The sequence below is a fragment of the Colletotrichum navitas genome (assembly GCF_030913465.1).
Source record: "Colletotrichum navitas strain CBS 125086 chromosome Unknown LY79scaffold_39, whole genome shotgun sequence".
In the NCBI taxonomy this organism is placed as follows: Eukaryota; Fungi; Ascomycota; class Sordariomycetes; order Glomerellales; family Glomerellaceae; genus Colletotrichum; species Colletotrichum navitas.
The window spans coordinates 151,749-172,238 of record NW_026850585.1 but is presented as its reverse complement, the minus strand read 5'-3'; the positions used below and the strand labels follow the sequence as shown (position 1 = coordinate 172,238).

General features: G+C 56.3%; 6 protein-coding genes across 6 annotated transcripts; 4 read left to right on the top strand and 2 right to left on the bottom strand.

Moving 5' to 3' along the window:
• Positions 1–1,445: 1,445 nt before the first annotated feature.
• Positions 1,446–2,423, bottom strand: LY79DRAFT_517832 (carbonic anhydrase; the record flags this gene model as incomplete). The annotated part of the gene is made up of 2 exons (XM_060554970.1): positions 1,446–1,834; positions 1,943–2,423. 2 exons carry the CDS (start codon positions 2,421–2,423, stop codon positions 1,446–1,448), a joined length of 870 nt encoding a protein of 289 aa, XP_060412989.1.
• Positions 2,424–4,200: 1,777 nt separating this feature from the next.
• On the bottom strand, positions 4,201–5,020 carry LY79DRAFT_244633 (uncharacterized protein). Its single transcript, XM_060551776.1, has one exon. The coding sequence runs from the start codon at positions 4,904–4,906 to the stop codon at positions 4,346–4,348; it is 561 nt and encodes a 186-aa protein (XP_060412988.1). The 5' UTR covers positions 4,907–5,020; the 3' UTR covers positions 4,201–4,345.
• Positions 5,021–6,261: 1,241 nt separating this feature from the next.
• LY79DRAFT_244622 (uncharacterized protein) lies at positions 6,262–6,848 on the top strand. The gene has a single exon (XM_060551775.1). The coding sequence runs from the start codon at positions 6,391–6,393 to the stop codon at positions 6,727–6,729; it is 339 nt and encodes a 112-aa protein (XP_060412987.1). The 5' UTR covers positions 6,262–6,390; the 3' UTR covers positions 6,730–6,848.
• Positions 6,849–10,339: 3,491 nt separating this feature from the next.
• LY79DRAFT_580672 (uncharacterized protein) lies at positions 10,340–10,871 on the top strand (the record flags this gene model as incomplete). The annotated part of the gene is made up of 2 exons (XM_060560130.1): positions 10,340–10,470; positions 10,628–10,871. The coding sequence occupies 2 exons, from the start codon at positions 10,340–10,342 to the stop codon at positions 10,869–10,871; spliced, it is 375 nt and encodes a 124-aa protein (XP_060412986.1).
• Positions 10,872–12,760: 1,889 nt separating this feature from the next.
• Positions 12,761–13,878, top strand: LY79DRAFT_244478 (uncharacterized protein). The gene is made up of 2 exons (XM_060551774.1): positions 12,761–13,451; positions 13,551–13,878. Exons 1-2 carry the CDS (start codon positions 12,905–12,907, stop codon positions 13,607–13,609), a joined length of 606 nt encoding a protein of 201 aa, XP_060412985.1. The 5' UTR covers positions 12,761–12,904; the 3' UTR covers positions 13,610–13,878.
• A 3,873-nt stretch (positions 13,879–17,751) lies between these two features.
• LY79DRAFT_580671 (uncharacterized protein) lies at positions 17,752–20,418 on the top strand (the record flags this gene model as incomplete). Its single annotated transcript, XM_060560129.1, has 3 exons — positions 17,752–18,741; positions 18,885–20,285; positions 20,371–20,418. The coding sequence occupies 3 exons, from the start codon at positions 17,752–17,754 to the stop codon at positions 20,416–20,418; spliced, it is 2,439 nt and encodes an 812-aa protein (XP_060412984.1).
• Positions 20,419–20,490: the final 72 nt, after the last annotated feature.

The following is a 20,490-nucleotide window of genomic DNA, read 5'->3' as shown; positions in this document are numbered from 1 at the left end:
TTCCAGTTCGTTCTGTGCAAAGACGGCGAGTCCGCAGAGTGAAGTGAAAACGAGTGACGTGAGTGAGTCACGTGCGAGTTCTCTTCCTGTGCCAAGACTCGCGGTACCGTTGGGTAGCGACAATCGCACTTCGCTTCCACTCCGTCACGTCACGCGAGACACGAGACTTGGACAAGACTTGGAGCACAGCGCCATCGACATCCACTCCATTGGACGCAGTCCACACCCAATCTTCCTTCCTACCCCTCTCGGATTGGCGTCTTGGCAGTTCTAGGCAGCGAGTGGATGAAAGTGCTTGAATTGTGCCAAGTAAATGAAAAGAAAATATTGAGCATGGGGGCATGCGGGGGGCACCAACCAGGCTATCGCTCCGTCAACGTCTTTCTCTCTCCTGTTTTCCAACTGGACAAGGAGGGAAGTGTCTACGTAGTACCCTTCACCTCCCACCAATCAGACTCCCGCGCCGCCACCGGTTGCGGTGCTCCGCACGATGCGGAGAAGGGGGGAGCGGAAGCCGGTCGGTCGGGATTGCTCGGTGAACGTCCGTCGCGTTCCTTTTCCTTTCTTTTCTTTTTCTCTTTCCTTCTCCCCCCCCCTTCTTGCAGGAATGATAACGCACTGCGACCTGATCGGCTCGTTGGCCTGACGGACAGAAAGAAAGAAAGGGGGAGCCTGGACGACGCGAGGCGCTGGTCGGAAACCCCGATCCTTCGCGCGCACGACTCAGGAAAAGAAGGCGTTGGCCAGACCTGTCATTTTTAGGCTTTCTTGGCATGACAGAAGGCAATCTTGCAAAGGTCTCTTGAGACGGCGGCCTGTCAAACAGGCTCCAAGCCTGCTGCGTTTTTGTGGGGACGATATGCTCTGGTTCTTCCAGAATAAAAATGGTTACACTACATTTACACCATCGTACGGATACTTTGATCGATGTCCCCTTTTGATAATCTTTGAGCGCACCAAACATTCCGACTCCCCTAATACGCGATATGATGCGATGTAGATGTTGTATCTTCTAGTTTGAATTGCTTCGTTCCTCTACGTGTAGTAGGATCTGACTCATTGTGTCTACAATATGTACCGTTACTCATCAATAACCCCCCTACCGATGTCTACGTATGTATGTATGTATGTATATATATATATATATATATATATGTACGGATACGTATGCCGGTTCGTATATGTGCCACCCCTCGCTAACGCCAAATTGAACAAATCCACCCATCCTCCATGGTATCCACAAGCCTAATCGTCCGCACATCCCTAGAATTACACCACGAAAGCCCTCGTACTTCCCCCACGCGCGTGGGTACCCTAGGTTCCTTCTCCGGTTTCTGCCTATTCACCTAGCCGACGCCTTTGGCGTCCCCTGCCCTCGAATCGTCTCACCCTCATGCCATCGACCCGTCTCTAGAGTCTCGGGAGAGGGGCGGAGGGGAGGGCCCTCAGGCGGAAAGCGCGTTGAGGGTGGTCCTCGAGTAGTCCAGCAGGTTCATCTTGCCGGGGACGTTCTGGGTGTAGCGCGCGTTGAACTTCATAATCTTCTTGGCGGCGCGGTACGTGACGTCGTCGATGAGCAGCGGCTCCGCGACGACGTTCCACGCGATGCCCTCGGAGCACGGCGGCGTCGTCAGCGAGCCGTCGTACTGGTACACCTCCGAGTGCTTCAGCACGGTCCGGAGCTCGCAGAAGCTCAGGGGCACCGTCTCGGAGCGCGAGCCGGGCACCGCGACCTCGTCGACGCGCGAAAAGACGCTCTTGAGGAACGCCGAGGGGGCGCTGTTGTCGACCTCGATGAGGAAGCCAAGTACGGAGAAGCCGGGTCCCGTGGAGTCTGAGGGGGGGAAGCAGCGTTAGCCCGTGCCTGGCCCATAACAGTTACGAAGTAACAGTGGGGAAAAAAGAAAGAAAAAAAAGAGAAAAAAAGATGTGCTCGACTTACTTTTTAGTTGATCGTCGTCGGCCTCGAAGACAAAGTGCACCTCCATGGGAAAGTGCTCGCTGTCGACGCGGTGCTCACTGGGCGTGTGGAAATGGAACTGCTTCAGGTGGAACTTCCTCCCGTGCCTCGTCAGCGTGCCGTTGTGCGCGACCACCTCGAGAGTGCTGCCCAGGTTCTCGATTACGGCGCCGTGCGGCAGGTCCGGCACGTCGAATCCAAGGGTCTTGCCGGACACAAGGGCGGCCGACGTGTCGTTGAGGTTGATGGGGCTCTGCTGGACGCCCGTGGCGCAGGTGATGCTCGCGTTGTTGTAACTGTGCCAGTTGAGGGGACCCGTGATATCGTTGTAGTTAAAGCTCGCGACGTCGACGCCGCCCTCGGCGCGGGCCGTGAGGCCCTGGCCTCGGGCGTAGAGGGAAGTGCGGTGGTGGCAGATGGCCGAGGCCAAGGTGGCAAAGGGGAGGAGGAGGGAGGACTTCATGGTTGACTTGGTGTAAGGGGAACGAAGCAGACAAGGCCTCTGATTATTACTATTATTATAAGTAGTGAGTGAGTGAGTGAGAGGAGGATCGTCCAGGGAGGAGGGCTGAGGCTGACGAGAACAACATCTCACATAAGAGCTGAGGCCGGGGGGAGTGCTGCTCTTTATCCTCTTCCCCCAGTACGCCCAAAGGGGCGGTGTTGTCAGATCCCATACCGGTACAACCCTGGACAGAAAAAGCACTCAGGGTGATAGAATAAAGCATATCGGCGAGCGTTATCTCACAAGGTCAGGTGCCACCAACATGGAGATTGGCCAGACAGCTTCTCCCCTCACGCCTCCCACACGGTACTTGGCCTGCGCGGCTCGGTTACCAGGGCTGCGGGCATGAGTTCCCAATTTTCTCTCCGCAACCCCAGGAACAAGAGGCAGAGAAGCAAAAAGAAGAGACGCATGTCCCTTGTCTCCCCCTCCCCCCCCTAGTCAGGAATGACCGGGGGGCGGGTGGTTGTTGACAGAAAGGCATTAGACCCAGTTAGATGAAGAACCTCAGCAAACCCACTGTGCCAAGTGCTACGAGAGGCGCCAAGGCGAGCCAGCAACGAGAACGAAGAGGGCGCAGCATGATGGAGAAAGATTCAATATATCGGCTGGATGCGCGCGGTTTTGTTTGTCTCGGCTCGAGGAACACGGGAGTCGCAGACTGGCAACGAAAGCGAGTTAGGAAGACAAAGAGACGAGAAGTCGCACATCAATCTCGCACACAAACACAAACACATACACATACACACACACATACACATACACATACTCCGTACACATAAGCACAAACCCCGCAGAAGAACCAAATACCGGGAGGCTCTGGGTCCGAGAGCGGAGGCAGACGCGGGGCCTACATAAGCCAAGGCATCCCGCGGAGACGAGCGGGCTACCTCGCCGAACAAGCAAGGCAGTAAGCGAGCGGGCTCGGCTATCTGTTCCTTCTGTCTCTCTCGCTTCGTGTTATTTTCGTGTCTCTCTCAGCGGATGCCGGGATTGCCCTCGATATGAGAGATGGCCCTCTATGCGAGAGATGGCCAAGCTGGCTGGAACTTTTCAGCATGCCCCCCCCCCCCTTTTTTTTTTGTTAATCGATTTTGTCTTGCCCAGTAATCCGTACAGTTCGCCGCCTTCTGAAAAAAGCCAGTGCTAGCGGGCTGATTGGGAATGATGGTCCAGCCGGCGCGCGAGAGGAATGAGTTGGACAGAAGCTGGGCGTAGCCACAGCCCAGACGAGTCCGATGAGCAGTGCTTACCGGCGAGACGAGGGCGTTAGAGGCCCTATCCCGGTAAGTAGATGGTCACCGCGGCCAAGACCGTAGTAGGTTAATGAGTTGCTTTACTGGCGAGTCATAGCTTTTCCCATCGACCCGAACACTCGGAGAAGCCCACAACTGTCTGTCAGTCATTGGACGAACTCCTTATATCGATCGGGCTGGGCATTTCTTAGTATCTGGGGAATCCCGCCCTACTTGCATTTTTATTCAATTGTTTTATTTAAGTTTTCTTGGCCGGGCGTCGTCGATGGCGGCAGAAACCTACAAAATCCCAACAAGGGATTCGTTGTTTTCTCCAGGCCTCGACGACGTGTGACCTCTCTCTCTCTCCCTCATAAGAATCTCCTCGCGGAGCAAATGATGAGTGTCGTGACAGACGTGCCAAGCCAAGCCAAGGGGCTGTGTGCCCAACATGCTGGCCGCCTTGCTGCCGACATAGTCGGAAGGGTCGGACTGCCAGGGCTCGCACAACAAGCAACTCGAATGCAGCGCCATACAGGAAAACACAAAAGCTTGAGAGGCATCCGGCCGTGACAGCCGGTTTCCATCCTCCCGGTGAGAAGAGGAACAGCCAGCCGCAATCCGACAAAACGTTCGCCACGGCAATCATTCCCCCACCCCGACGTGCGTCTTGACGTGACGTCCACTCGGCGATCTGTCCGGACCACACGCAGTTCGCTCCAGCCGACTGAGCCGCCTCTCTCTCTCTCTCTCCCTCTTCAACGCTGCACCCGCTAACCACCCGTTTTCCGTCTTGTGCGGTTTTCGACTTGGCGGGATGCGGCTAGGAAACCGTTGAACGCCAACCGGCTGGGCGCTGGGCAAATGCGGAGTCCGTCTGCTCCCCCTCCCCTTCGAGCCGACGTCGCCCGGGAAATTTTCGAGCCAAAGCATGGCGACGGCCAAGCTCAACCTGGGGGGGGGGGGGACAGATGGGGATACTTCGTGAGTAGGCGGAAGCAGAGGAATCGACGCCCAACGATCGTCCGTCAGCGATCCGCTGAGACATTTTCCCCAGTCCAAGGGTGTGTGCATGGGCGCCAGACGGGTCGAGCTCTTGTGCGTGATATTGCCTGCGCTAGTCTTGTGTCTTAGGCTGTCGAGGCTAATCCAACGTCGATCAGCAACCCGGCAGACGCGGCGGAGCAGAAAAGGACGATTCGTCATTCCCTTCCATATCGGTTTATAGAGAGTGAGGAGAGAGGGAAGGGGGGGGGGGGTTGGAGAGTGGTCCTAGACTCCATCGATCCCATGGAGATACGATCCGATGGCGTGCCCACAGGCCCTCCCCCCCCCCCCCTCTTCTTGGCTCTCGTGCCATCGTGTGTGCACTGCGTGGATTGCTTGGTAAACAAGCAGCCGTGTTAGTACCCGCACTTGCGTCTCGAGTCCCGTCATCCTGAGTGGGCGACCGCAACTTCCACGTCTCCTGCTGCGCTGCCATAATCTCGTTAGACCAAGTCGGAAAAGAAGTGAAGATCAAGACGATGGAAATACCGGGGCCAACCCGGAGTGCCATCGTTATCGCCCAGATTTCAGTACCGTACTCGAGCACAGCGTTGAGCGGGCGATCCTCCTGGGCATTCAACAAGCCGCTGACCTGGGACTCCTCCGGCCCTCGCCTCGACAACGAGCCACCGTCCAAGAGACCCGTTTCCGACAGGCGAGGAGCTGTTGGAAAAGATCGTGTCCCCTGGCGATCCCTGTTGCCGACTTGGCAACCACCATGGTGTGTGTGTGTGTTTGTGTGTGTGTGTGTGTGTGTGTGTGTGTGTGTGTGTGTGTGTGTGTGTGTGTGTGTGGCTGTTGGATGTCGAATCGAGACGGACATGTCCCCTTGAAGCAGGACACTTGCGACAAAGGCTCAGTGGTTGAAAGAAACCCCAACGCATTGGTATACATCACATCACGCCCGGCATCGACAGCTCTGACCTCCCAACATTGAACTCTCCCACATAAACGTTGCAATTAGAAAACACTTCGCAAATCGAACAACCAAGCCCAGCTGCGCCCTCAACAGTCGTCTGCGCCCGGGGGGACAACGGCATGACTTCCCCCCACCCCCAAGCCTTTCATAAAGTGAGCACCCGGACATATGCAGCCTCGCGCGTCGTCGTCGTAGGGGTAGGGGGGGCACTGAGGCCAACCGCTTCGGCTGCCAGCGTTCGATCCGAATCTGCAGGCCGCCCAGTCCGGTAAATGTAGAGGCTCCGGACGTCCTCTCCCCCCCTTCCCCGGTCCGGGCTCGAGTCGTACGCGAACATTGGGTTTGGACAGGACGCCAACTTTGTTCGCGCGTTGTGGGCCGAAGCTGTCTCGCGGGCTCTTGCATGAGATTTGCTTGCGAGCGGCTGGAAACGCCGCGCTGTTCGGTATACTCTTTTCGTGCCCATGTAACGGGGGTTCTCGGAGGATTCGAGTAGCTCAAAATACTCTGGTGGTACAGGATGGCACTGCCGCGCTTATCAAGGTCTTGTGCCGCTGACACGTCCAAGGGCTCGCTGGGTGATTTTTATCCTTCTCGAGGGACGGCTGCTCGGAAAGGTTATCAGGTCGGGTAAGCTCTGGCACGACATCCCCCGAGGAAGAGTCGCCGTCGAAGCACCCGTCTTGCCGTTCCGGTTTCCAGCAGCACATATCAGACACGGAACATGGCTTGTCCCAAGGCTGTGATGGCGGCCGTAGTGTTTTTGAACCAGACTCAATGCTCTCCGATATACCAAGATCTCTGCCGTGTCAGGGGTCAAGTCATAACCCTCGCACTTATTACGGGCGTCGAGGACGGCGGCACTTTGCCCCCCCTCCCTCGTCAGCTGAGCCGCAACCGTCGCTCTTGCGTAGTCGTATCCTGGCTTTTGAACCAAACACCCCGGGGCGCTCTTGTACTGCCTAGTCGCATCTTGAGTGCCGAGCCTGGTCCGTCTCCCAGTAGCACGCGCTCAAACTCCCGCAACACGATCATGCCGCTCGCGAAGACAGACAGTCCCTAGCCATGTAAGTCGGGCAGGTTTCCCAACCCTCCCCGGGAAGAACAGGGCTGTCCCTCTTGCACAGCGACCCGAGTCTTCTGGGGGCCGGATCAGGTGGGCAATACCCAGACGATCGACTCACGAAACCGCTAGATAGAGCCGCCGGATGGGGTACCCGGATGAAACATGTCCGTGTCGGGTCGGCGGTGTTGAGCGCTGTTCATCTTGCGGCATGAAGCGCATGCAGAACCCAAATATGCATGTTGTCGAAGGGCCTATGGCCTCGTATCACGCTTTTAGGGCTTCTTCCGGCGACGACTTTCACTTCGGTTTGCCAATTCACCAGCGAACAGCAAAGTCCGTTACATGACCTCAACGGTCAGTGGTTGTCAAGGCCATTAATGCACCATGGTTGAGGTGAAGTCTGGTTTGGCGGCTGATCTGCGTTACCAGGTATTTTGTATCGTATCAAGAGACTGAGATATGGCATAGGCCTACGTATCGGGTCATGAGGATCGTGATGCTCATGTACCGGGTAAAATGGGGTAGACAGCTTATTGGGGGGGGGGGGGGGGGTATTAAACGACTATATTCCATAATCACATGTCATTCAAAGTGAGAGGGAAAGTCCGAAGGACAGCGTCTAAGCCGGCCGCTCGAATGGGCATATCGCACGCAGTACGTGAGGTCTCCGGTATGCGAGTCACATGAACGGCAGGCAAAGCCTAGTATTTAAGCGGCGTGAACCGGACATAGATCACCAAAACCGCGTCGTCGGGGATCATGGCCGAGTTGAACTCGCTCGGCAGAGCGTGTATGGAAACCACCGAGCCGCGTATCCCCGCAGGCTCGTCAGTGTGAGAGGGGTGGGACAACTTCGGCCGCCACCGGCCACTCGCATGTCCGGACGCTGCTTCTCAGCTTTCTCAGCCTTCGCATCGATGGATGCGCCGTTCATACCAACAGGTCAGCAAAAGTCACCCCCGCCGGCGGTCCCGCTCCAGAACCCCCGGAGGACCACTAGCCCCCCGGTCCCGATCGGCGCGGAGGATACTTCGCCATGCTCGACGGGTCGGTCGTGTGTACCGGCTCGCACTTCGGCCCATCGGTCAACCTGCCCTTCTCACTATGTTCTCGACACAGCCATGCTCGGAACAGACCCCGCCGTCGCCTCGCACAACGTCAATATATTCGGGGGTTATACGTCATCGAAGCGCTCTCCAGCCCGCCCGTCCGCCTCACACCCTCTCCTCCCCAGCCCCCGTGCGACATAGCATCCCGTCCACTGGGTCCGGATGCGGTGTCACTCAGAGCCCCCACCCTTACTCTTCACCGCATATAGTCGAGGCGAGAAGTTGGCAAATGGCTGTCTCCCCCTGTCTCTTCGCGCAGCATTCCGCGGTGATGACTTTAGAGAGAGAGAGAGAGAGAGAGAGAGAGAGAGAGAGAGGCTAGCGGCCAACTTTAGGGTAGCAGGTTTCTTTCTCATGCCAGACGCAACTCTGAGGGCGGCGGCGGTTATCCCGCTCGGTAATTGTGTGAAGCGTAGGAAGCCCCCACCTCCGACACTGATCACACGCCGTACGAGTCGCTGCAGCTGGCTGCACATGGGAGTGGATCGGAACACAGTCTCGCAGCCGCTCAAAGTGCGACGTCAACTCACGCTCGGCTTGGCCCTGGAACGAGGAAGTGACACCGCCGGGCTGTGACATTGACGGGCTGGATGGCGACGTCCAAAAAGCAGGCGGAGCACGTAAGACACGTCGAAAGGCGGAGCCCGGGTCGGCGGTGGCGCTTCATCTGTAGAGCGACGCTGTAAAGCGGACATTTCATCAAGGCACTCGCCACGAGCCTTCCTATCCTTGTGAGGTTGTCTCGGTGGTGGGAGTCAAAGGTGTGTCACGGCATCCCGTATTGACCATGGCATTGTTCCCATTGCCTCGCTCTGCACGGCTAGTTCAGCGGGTGTAAGTGGAGGAACGATGCTAGCGGCAGGCCTTTCCCAAGAGCCCCCAATGTATGCACAGAAATGGATTCTATTCCCGGAGTCAGGGAAAGGGCCGCTAGGGCATCCGAGTTGGGACTGGACCATATGCCGTTTCGAGTGGGTTCGGACGAGTTGAGTTCCCAAAATGGCAATCCGTTGAAACCGGGATGTTTTTGATGTGTTTGCCCGCCATTTGGACCCCTTTGGGGGGAATGTGCGGCCTTAAGGTGTCATGCTATTGGAAGCCGCGGGGTGGAGGAGGAGGAGGAGGATCAGGGCAAGCGGCCGCTTCGTTTCGGCTCTAACGCTTTGTTGAATACGAGACCGCTTTTATCAGCAACTCTCCATTTTGCCCCCTTTCCCCCTCCGATTTTCATGATCCGAACAGGGCGCGTGTTTAAATTGATTGTATCTCGCTAATCGGCGGCTCGTGGAGTATGGTCTTGTGCTCCTGGCCTCGGCAGGTCTATTCGCAGATGAAAAAGACGCCCCTATGTGGGTATGGGAAGAGTTGTGGGAAATAAAATAAAGTGCGGGGATGCCGGTTTGGTTCCTCTCATCTCACCGCAAGTGATCTGTCATCCGGGACAGGGACGCCCTCGTCGGTCGACATGTTCAAGGGGGACATGCCCGGCCTTGGCCACGACAGTTTGCAGGTGCCATTCGGGATTGTGACCTGGGAAGTATATGCTAGCAAGTGAGCCGGTCAATGTGGCCACTTCGAGAGGGCTTGCGTGCCTTCGCATTTGCCGTTGCCCTGCATCGCCTGGTCGTCGGCTGCAGCGCTCGCGTTGCGCCTCGCTGCAACTAGAAGTTGCTTTGAAGCACAACATTCAGGACGGTCGACGAAAGACAGGTGGGCGGACGGGATCAACTCCGATAAAAGATAAAATTAAAAACAACAAAATCGTTACCCGTCATCCGTGCCGCCAGGCCGTCAAGGCTGTACGTAGATGATGGTCTGTAAACTCAGGCCGTGCTGGTATCGGCCGACTAGGATACATCAGACGCACGTTGGAAGCTCACAGGTCTCTCTGATCGCGGGGCGTCGGTCAATGTGAGATGCTGTGCGGGTTGCGCAAGTGTGCGAGGATTCGAAAGCCCGCCCTCCGTCTCATACACACAGATTCTCTGCGACCGAGGACATGCCGCCTGACCCCGCACTGTCGTTCGTGGCTTGCCGCCCAAGTTCATGGTGGAAAGGGGAACGGGCTTTTCGAGATGATGAGGCAAAGCTGACGGCGATATGTCTTACAATTCCTACATCCGCGGCCTGGGGAAAACGCTGGCCAAACACGCCACGTTCGAGCCGTCAACCATTGAAGCATCGGCTTGGCCAGCGCCCATTGGTGGTTGAAGCAACTGTCGAAACAGGGTTTCGATTTGTACAACCGGGCTTTGGTTAGCGCTCACTGGTTCGGAGCTCAGCCGTTGACCGCCGGCAAGAAAACGTATAACCATTCCACGGATGGGCTACATGGCCAGGACCCTGACTGAGCTTCCGCCACTGCGGATGCAGCGTATCGGCAGGGTCGCGGCTAGTAGGCAGCCAACCCCAGCCCAAGGGGTCGTGTGCCGTTGGCCGCTCCATCGAACGGCCAAAACTCGTAGCGATCACCATCGCGTCGGGTCTGGTCCAAGAAGATGGCGATAGCACCATCTCCACAGAATGCGTCTGATCTTCAGCGACTGGCCAGTGCCAGGACTCCGTCTGGACGACGCACGGCTCTGACCTTGGATGACGGGCTTGTTCTCTTGCTCCTGCAGCCTGCAAGGTTGATCCAGATAACGCGCAGAGTTCAGATGGGCCGCCCGCCCCCGCCTTGCCATCTCCCACAATCTGTCGAGGGAAAAGACCACCTTTGGTTTGCACCGTGCATGGACGACAGCCGCGCTCTCTCCCACATACCGGTACTTAATTGACACAAACAGGCCTGCCCGGGCCTGTGCAAGTTCACGTGCAGTGCGCCCGCCAGGGGCTGTACGAATCCGAGGCGGATCTCACTATCGGAACCGCGCTGAAGCTGCTGCTGCTGCTGCTGCTGCTGCTGCTGTTCCTGCTGCTGTTCCTGCTGCTGTTGCTGCTACTACTACTACTACTTTTAACCAAGGGTCGCGCACGTCGTTGGCGTGTCTTCAATTCCCCGCAGGGCCTGAGCAACGTCGCGCAGGATGAGTTGCATGTGAAGCCTCAGCGTTGCAGTTGTGAGGATCTGAGGGTCCGACCAATAATGTTTCGCCATTGGCCCCCGCATGGCGTAAGAAGGAATCGTGGACTGAAGCCCGTCCTAGTGACCGAGATGTGAGGGGGAGAGAGAATGACAGAGGGTTCGGAAAGCGGAAAGGAAAGGGAATGTTGCTCGCGCCTCTGTGGCTTTTTCTTATCATTAGCAGTGACCCAAAGCCATTTGGGGTTGAAACAGCCGGTGAGTTAGATCCGTGGATTTAACACTAGTATGAACCAGCCCAGGCGTTGAGGCAGCAGCGCGCGCCATCCAACCGAACGATTCGAGAAAAACGTCGTCCAGCCCGCAGAGAAACTGCTGGAAGGCGTCGCAAGCCTGGGTTGATCTGAGTAGTGGCCACACGTACCGAGGAGAAGCCATTCTTGTTTTCGGGACGTACGCTGAGCGAATCGCCGCCGTAGTATTAGCTGACGTGGAACAGGCCCGAAATCGAGTGCCGAGACATGCCTCGACCAGCAGCAGGCCGGCATACAGGTAGACAGCGGTTGCTTTCGAGACCTGCCAGCCACAGGGCCGGCTTGGCGATTCCGAACACCGCCCGACGTAGAGGTGCCCGCCCGCATCGTCGAGCCCATGGGATGACCGGGAGCTCTCATCGGTGATGCCCTACCAGATCGGGGCATGTTCGCGGGAGGGGGGAACCCAGAACGGCATGCAGGTAGCCAATCTCCGTGGCAAGACGGAGGTTGTGCGGTCTAGTATCTCGCGATTCGGCGTGACCAAATCACTAAACTAGATGGTAAACCTTGGTAGAGCGTTGGCCAACATGCCTACACTCTGGACGGGGAGGTAGGCGAGCTTGTTTTGTCCGTCGACTGGCGACCTGGCGTCGGGGTAACATCGGCGCCGGATGCAATACTGATCGAAAGGAGGAAAGACACGGCGACGACGGTGTCCTCCTCGCAGGGTGGTCCGCCACAGCGTTCTCTCCAAGTAAAGCCGTGTGGCTGGTTTGAGTGAAGCATGCCGTTTAGGCATGTCGCTCCCTGGAGGAGGGGGGGGTTGTTGTTGACGGGCAGGGACGAGGGTGGTTTGAACCATTGATGTTTTCAGCGGAAGGGTTTGCTTCAGGCTGGTGGGCTGAGGCAATCGACAAAACGTTGCTGCAAGCAGCCGGAAGTTTGTCGATGATGTCGGGCCAATGAGCTAAAGTTCTTCGTACCTACTTCGACGGCGAAGACCCGTATGAGATGAACTCGTGATGCATTTGCGAGGCCCGGCTCTATACCAGCAGTCCTCGACCGTCCAAATGTGAACAATTCCGTCATTGGACTGCCGGGAAGACGGCTCAGTGGTTATGTCAACCTGTTTGTCATGGAGAGAGCCAATAAATCCGCCCAGGGACGGCCGTTTCGAGCAGACATAGGCTCGTCCTTCAATCTTGTTGGATGCCGCTCAACGCTTTAGCTCGATGCGCGTAGATAGGTACAACCATGCATCCACTACCTATGTAGGGAGTAAAGAGTCCACGTAGCCGACATGGGCAAGTCTCTCGGTGTCAATGCAGATGTCGTGGCGGTGTTGTTGGAACGAAAGGACAGAAGGCGGCCGGCCCATGGAAAACAGAGGTATATACTGTTACTGTGTACAATACACACCCAATGACCGCCGTGCTCACTCAGCGTCCCTCCAGACACGTCGGAGACGCAGCATCGCAGCATTGCAGCAGGGCTGAAGTGGCTGTCTTTGGCTACCTAGGACGGTGGGTTGTGCGTTGCAGGGAAGATGCAATGTACTCCCAAATTGCCTGCGATGGGGCCGGTCCTTGTATATCATGCTGGCGGGCCCTGATCGGCTCGCCTCTGTGGTTGCTAGCTAACAAGAAACCTTTCATTTCCAAAGCATGAGATCCAGCTTGGGGTGCGGAGCACCTGGCCGGTGCTGTCCGAGGAGTCTGTTTCTTCTGCAAGCTCATATTTACATGCATAGATAGTTATGGCAGGGGGTGCGACATACCGTACTTATGCCAATAACGACAACAGCAACAACAACAACCACGCCCCGGCTTGCTAAGAATACATACTCCGAGGGCAATCAATTGCTTGTCCTGCTTAGTACTCCGTATTGCGGACGCATCGCTTCGCATCCATCCCCATCGACAAGGGCACCGGACAGTTGTAGGGGGCCGCAACGCCACCGCTGTCGCCGCCAAAAGCGATCAGGGCCCGTTGGCAAGCATGCTAGCCCGCTAGCGTCTACGAGCATACCCGCCCCGTTACCGTTTGTCGATTTTGGCCCCCCTTTTTGGCGTGGCCTGTGTAAATCCCGTGTATGCTTGTCGCGGCCCTCGTCGCGCTTGAACCGTCGCCACTCGCGGTACGAGATGTCGTGTTGTGTACGGAGGAGAGTACGGAGTAGTGTGTACAGGGTATGCGGAGTGGACCGGGGCATAGCTGGTAGCCCCTTTGCATCCAAGTGTTTGTGCTCGCTCTCCACGTACGACATCTCCGTACGATGGATGTCGCTTCGCTGCCCGCCTTTATCGAGTGCTACTACTGGGCGGCCCGTTGGTAAGAGATCGCTGGTCGCCAGACTGTCTTGTGGGCCCCCTTACTGGTCTTTGGGACGTGGACTAAATATAGTGTAATGAGACGGACTAACGGCCTTAGGGTCAAAGGAGAGGACGGCAAAAGATCAAAGAATGACAAAAACATGCAGCTCCAGCTAGCTGTGCGGTGGATGAGTCGAAGCTTGGGCGTTTGCAAACGTCATGAAAGCTGTCAACAACGGCGGTGGCTGTTCTCCAGAACCGGGCAGGTCGGGGTACTGCTGCATTCTGAGCGCGCAGGGTGAGTGTGTGCGCGTTGTATATAAAGTAGCCAGCTGATGTGGTGGTCGGACGGCACATCATGTTATACCATCTCCTGCCGATTTCAGGTCAGACGGTGCATGACGATGCGGCCGTGTAGTGTGCGCGCCGCGGTTGTCTGGGTATAAAACATAGCGTCCGATCTAGGCTTGATAGCTAGGCACGAGTGCTGATGCCGCCAAGCTGCAGAGTTCACGAATAGCGGCTCTATCATTTCCTCTTCCTTCCCCGTAGGTAACTGGACCGCCTGGAAGACCAGGCTAACCAGGCCAAATCCCGCAAATTGACACCTGTGGAGGAGTGAGGGACGAAGCAGGCCGGTGGAGGAGTAGTCATGGAATCTTCCCCCGTTAGGACAGGGGCCGCCGTCCCTTCCGATATGCACGTAGTATTACCTCACCACCTTTGGCAAGGCGAAGCAACCTGCGGTGGGGTACTTTGGAAGTCAAATAAGGGGGGCGGGAAGGGTGCTTTTGTTTTTTCCCTTCGTATCCGCCGATCCATCCCACGCAGCTGATGACTGCCAACTGCACCACGCCGCACACTGCACTGCACTGCAGAAGGGGAGAGACACGTCCAAAGACAAGATTGAGGCGACCGGAGTCGTGATTGGCTAACGGGGTGGGCGAGGTATGCTGCTGTTGTTTTTGTTATTGTTGCTGTACCGCCGTGGCGGCCTGCTGTCTGTCTAGCCTGCCGAGAGATGCGTCGACGAGCCTGTGTAATACCCGAGGCGAACCTACGGTGTAAGTAGAATCCGTACTTGGCACAATCGATATGGCTGGTCATTTAAGCCGAGGAATCTGCATTTCGTTCCATTGTGTAGGTGGATGGTGCGGGTGTGCGAGTGCGGGTGTGCCTCAATCCCGAAGAAGCGGCTTCCAGTTGGAGGTCGGCACCACCACCTAAACTACTTTAGGTACCTGGCTGGCTGGTCTTTCATCCGTCCTATCCATCTCTACAGTGCTTGCTGCCCGCAGTGTACTCTGAAGAAGGGGCCCGAGACGAAAGGCTGAGAAAGTGTGGTGCAGGTGCGAATGCTTGGCAAGGTTGGCTTGGCGGTCAGGTATCAGCGTATGCGGGTAAACAGCAATGCAAACATGGCCAGCTCTGGGCGTTTCGTTTCCGACTCGCTGGACGTCTTGGACGTTCTTTGGACGTTCTCTAGTGTGGGCGCAAGGCAAGACGACGGTGGACTGTTGATGCGCGTGTTTGTTGCTCCTGGAGCGGCATCTCATATTTCGTCTGACTGTGCCTGGCCCGATGCCCGGACCCGGTGCCGCATCATCTTTTCTTGGTAGCGGGTGCACCTAGGGGGAGGGGTTAGAGGAAGAAGAGGTAAAGAGAGAGATAGAGAGAGAGAGAGAGAGAGTGATGCGTCGACGGCGCTCTTATTTGTCGTGCATCTGCGTGTGATTCTTGCAGAAGCGCTCTTTCTTGCTTTTCAGCCCGGCGCAAAAGTGTGTCGCGTCCAATGCCGTGTTCCCGGCATTCGAGTACGGAGGTGAAGGCAGTGACGGGATTGGCGCGTCGACATGTTGTGGTGTTGGTGGCATCATGCGAGGGTGATGCGCAGCAATGTTTTTTGTTGATTGTCTTCAGGGGTTCCTTCCGGGCTTGGAGAGGCACTCTGATGACCGCGACGGGCATTTCCAGTCGTCCAGGAGCAACAGGAGCAAGGGGTAGCGTGGTTGTGATTCGCCGCCTCTCGTTAGATCGCCCAATGACAGGATGCCAAAATTCTCCAGACCGAGAGACAATTCCCTCCACGGGTGAGGAGACGAAGGAGAGACGCGTTCTGCCCATTCCTGTTTGGGTTATTTGGGGGGGGGGGGGTGAAGGGATCCGCCCTGTGTGGCCAACGGGGATGTTAATGACGACGGCGGACTGTTTTCGCACAGGGCCTTCGATCACTTCAAGTCCCACGCAGTATCCATAGTAGTCCGTGACGTTCCCTTCCCCTCCCCGTTGGTGGATTCCAAGGGTCAGTGTTCGTTGTTCCTCTTCCGACCCTGCGTGTCAAGTTCGCCCGCTATGGCCACAGCTCAAGTGGGCGAGATGTTGCCGATGCGATGGATGTTGCTGTTTCCGAGAGGGGAAAGAAAGCAAGGCAGGAAGAGGAAAGTCTTGTACCTGGCTAGGCTGGACAGGACTGGACTTGGACAGGGCTGGCTGTACTGCACTGTACCTAGATAGGTATGGCATTGATTGGTATGAGGCAAGTGAGAGGAAACGCTCGAATGTTCCTCTCCCTTTCTTTCCCTCGGCCTCCTTCTCTCTTTCTCTGAGACCACACAGCAGGTAGCCCCAGTTCACAGCACTTACAGGGCCAGTTTGGACCAGTCAGACACGACGATGCCGAACAGGGATCACCATGGTGCTGCAGGAAAGTACAGGGTATGTGTCTGTACAGACATGGGATCAAGGATAGGGACCGAAAATCCAGGACGTGTGGATGTCCATTTGCCAGGTGCTAAGACGCAACGCTATGTACCTTCAACGCCACAGAATGCGGCAGAGGTACTTTGGTCTGTGAGTCTCCATAGTGGACCTCCATCTTTGGTCTGTCCTGTCTGGCTCCAGTAGACCAATGCAGGCAGCATCGGTACGATACCAAAACCTTCCCATTTGGCAATCTCCATCTCGACCCTTCCACGTACCCCCCCTAAAGCAAAGCCGCCATTTGCCCATCCATTTGCCTTACCTCGCCTTGCCTGGCCTGACAGAACGAACGTCCTTCTCCTCCTCTCCTATTGGAAACTCCTTCTCACCATACCTGACTTCCTCACTGTGTATCCCCTCAAAAAAAAAAAAATAGTCTCACCCTTTCTCTTCCCTTTCTTTCCCCCTTCTTCTTTCTATTCCCCCCCCTCTTCTACCGGTTCTCTGCCCCCAATTCCACCCTGCCCCTAGAACCCATTCATTCCATTCCATCCACGTACCCCCTTTTTTTGTCATCGTCCCCCCCTCCCCCAAAGGAAAAGGAAAGAAGAAGAAAAGAAGGAAGGAAAAAAAAAATCACGAATTCCTCCAGAGGCTGCCTGAAGCTCAAAGTCCCTTCCCGCTGGGTCTCCATATTCGATTGCTCCGATCACATCTTCGCTCCGTTCATCGCCTATTCCGCCTTCCTGTCGTTTTCTGTTCTTCTACTACCTACCTAGCCACCCATCCCATCCCGTCCATCCTGTACCGAGACTGAAGAGAGAAAGAAGAACACCACCGCGCCCTTGCTACACCTGACGCATGCCCATCTCCTTTTTATGATCTAAACGTTAAAGATACAAACCTACCTCAGACTCGACGACAAGCCGAGCTCGTCTGACTTACTCGACGCCATCGTCCCGACGACTACTCTGCCGCGATACCGAACCGGATACGAGTGCCTCATATTCCCATGTTCTTGGCCGACTGATAGCTTTGCTTCGAGTTGTCACTGTGACACTTGATCTTCTCTACCCTCGGTCGACTGTTCTGTCGTTTAGTGCTCGTCCTCTCTAGAGCAGAAGTGTTTCGCGGTAACAGCGAATTACTCTCTGTCTTGCCCTCGCCGAATCCCTCGTTGTTTTCCCCTGGCCGCAGGCGACCTTATTTTCCAACATTTTAAACGGGCACTTCCATTTCGCCCAGGAAAATATCAGACAACACCGGGCAGGTTAGCTAGCCTGTCTCCGTGGGCTATCAAATAGAAGAAAGGTTTGTAGGATATGCGTCGCCCTTGCTTTTACAGACACCCTCACCTTTGTAATGTATCGCATACGCATCAACCGCGTGGGCATATTCGCCTGCTGCCGACGGCCGCGTTAAGTTGGTTCAACTTTGCTAACATGATCCATTTTGCCAGTTTCGAGAGTTTGCGCCCTGCAAATCGCTGGCCACAGCATCGTCCACGCCACTTGAACCTTGTGTGTATGAGTGTCGAGTGAACCTGGGCAGGTCGAGCGACTGAGCGACCGGCGAAGAAGAACTCGTTTGGCACTCCTCTATTGTCGGCTGCTTGGAACATGGCCGCGTTGGTTCAAACGTATCCTCAGCAGACCACCACTGTCACCACCCTCGAGCCGAGATCCTCCGGCAGCATGATTCCCGCACAGGCTCAGGCGAATCAGCAATACATGGCTGCCCAGCAAGCCCAGAGAAACTTCTCCGGGTCTGGCGTATACCGCGGGAGCAATGCCCCGATTCAGCCATACGCCTTTACCAGTACCCCGAGCCTGAACACCAACGGCCAGTGGCAGCAGTACGGTAGCGGCTACCGCACATCGTCTTCCCCAGCTGTTCCGACGCAGGGCATGGTCCACGGACAAGACGCAAGCCGATCCCGTCATTCTGGAAGCTCATCCATGTCCAGCGCTAGCTACGGCCACAGCAGCATGGGGACAAGCAAAAGCGGGTCGAGGGACGACCTGGCGATTCCTGCTGCTCGCACGAACTCGCAGGCCCCGAGACCACAGTCGGCGTACTTATCTGGCAACGCAACACAACAGCAGCAAATGACATTCGCTCAGACCCCTGGCACTAAGACAACGCCTGATCGGTACCGGCGCCCCGCTCTTCAGCAACAGCAACCACGCCAAACTAGTGCCCCTTCAGGCTCAGGCATGGCTACGGTTAGCCATTTGTACAATGCCCCGGAACAAAAGAGCGTGTCAGTGCGAGGTCGAATGCCATCTTATCAGGGCAGGCCAAACAGTTCCTACGATGTGGTCGATGACATGCAATTGAATCGGCAACCAACCGAGGACAGGCGACTCAGGCGGCGCAGCATGCACTCGCTTGATTCTGCCGATTATCCCAAGCCGCTAATCCCACAGGAATTCTCCCATTCGGAAGAACCCCCCCGCCCCGACCGCCGTCCTACTCCCAAAAACAACGAAAAGACGCTTCGCATTGTTTCCACCCTCACACCTCCCGCCGACAACAACATGCATGTCCGTAATGGCAGCGCCGAAAGCCTGGCTTCGAGCCGCAGTAGCCATACACACCCGTCTTCGGTGAGTAACCATCCCCATCCTTACCCCTGTCTCTGTCGTTTCGCCGTCGGCGTCTTCGTCTCATCCCTTCATTCGATTGCCCAATCATGCACCGGCCCGATCATCCTGAATCGTTCCATCGCTAACAAGTTTATTTCCGCCAGTCTGCCAACCGCAGCGTACCCGCCCCCACCGTCAACCCCCCCTCTTCTTCCTCGACTTCTCCCAACCCAGATGACGGCTCGTCGAAACAAGATCATCCCAAGCTTGTGACCATCCCGCCACGAAGCTCATCGTCAGATGCGGCCAAAAAGCAGTCAACGCCCTCTCCCCTTTCCCAGCCGGCGACGATGGCGACAGACTCGAGTCCCCAAAAACCACCTTCCTCTCTGGGCAATGCTCCGCAGCAGGCGTCGGCTCCGGACACACCCGCATCTAACGCAGTCAATGCCAGCAGTCCCGCCGCCCAGCATCTGGCCGCGATCAATCAGAAGAGCACAAGGTCGAAAAGCAAGACATCGCGATTGCGCAGAGCCTTCTCGTTTGGCAGTGCTGCCGATTTTAAAAAGGCCGCCGGCCCCGATATCGCTCCTCCTGAAACCAGTACCGCGGCCGACCCGTCGCGACTGCACAAGGACCCGACACCTGCTGAGATATACGATGCCGAACAGGCTGCTATTGCCAAGAAGCAGGAAGAGGGGGGAATCGGAAACAGCATCTACGGCGGGCGTTTGTTCTCCAGCTCGACGGACAACCTGTCCATCTCATCGACCGCGTCATCTGCTTCCATCATGATCCGTAAGATGGGCCGTGGTATGAAGAAGAGCACGCGAAACCTTGTTGGCCTGTTCAGACCTAAATCGGTAATCGGCGTTCCAGCAGCCGATGCAATGACTCCAGAAGCCAGCCAGGCTGCAGTGTCTATGATCACCGTTGAAGCTGAAAGAGTCAACGTCAATGCGGATCCTCGTACGCAAAACGGCGGCGGCACTGGGTTCCCCCACTTGGAGCGGAACTCTCTCGACATCTCCAACACTCCCAGCATGGTATCCGAACGCGCTGGGAGCTCCGGCAACGACAGCGCCGGACGGAAGAGCATTGTCGGTGGCGACAGGGAGCGCGCCGAGGTGCTCGCAGCCGTCAGGAAGGGGATCCTCAAGCACAACAACAATAGCAGCAACAACAACAACAGATCAGGCAGTCCTGCTCGTGAGCGCACTTCTAACTTTGAACTGCCCGCGATTCCCAACATCGCTGACTCGCCCATTTCCACCGCTCCGAGCACGCCGAGTGATGAGGCACAAGGTCACAAGCGATCAGGATCAGTGGCTATCGGCACTGAGGATTACTTCATGACCGCTCTCAGGCTTCGTCAGGACAGCAAGAGTGCCCCGGGAACGCCTTCAGGATCGGCTAAGAGAAACGCAACTTTCTCGCCAAGGATTATCTTCCACGACACATGGCCGAGCGGCGAGTATGATCGCAGGGGCGAGATTGCAACTTGCAACCGCCTAACGCCGATGCTGGCACAGCAGATCAAGGAGGAACTCAACACGTTCAAGATGGTATGTCGGCACTCGAGACCCGCCCTCTTGGTTTTCTTTTTTTCTTCTTCTTCTTAAACGCCGTGCACCGCTAATCATTTCCTAGGAAATGGAAGTTCATGAAAACTCCAAGATTTACACGCACTTTTTCTAACGACGGCTACGCCTGCGAGACGGAATCTTCCCAACTCTGTTTCTTGATGGGCAGCAACGCCCGATCATGTAT

Excerpts from the sequence above, each read along its gene's own strand:
- LY79DRAFT_244633 (XM_060551776.1), bottom strand. The coding sequence starts at position 4,906 with ATGACGAATCGTCCTTTTCTGCTCCGCCGCGTCTGCCGGGTTGCTGAT.
- LY79DRAFT_244622 (XM_060551775.1), top strand. The coding sequence starts at position 6,391 with ATGGCTTGTCCCAAGGCTGTGATGGCGGCCGTAGTGTTTTTGAACCAG.
- LY79DRAFT_244478 (XM_060551774.1), top strand. The coding sequence starts at position 12,905 with ATGCCAATAACGACAACAGCAACAACAACAACCACGCCCCGGCTTGCT. Across the intron at positions 13,452-13,550 it reads TACTACTGGGCGGCCCGTTG|GGTCAAAGGAGAGGACGGCA; the intron begins GTAAGAGATCGC and ends TAACGGCCTTAG.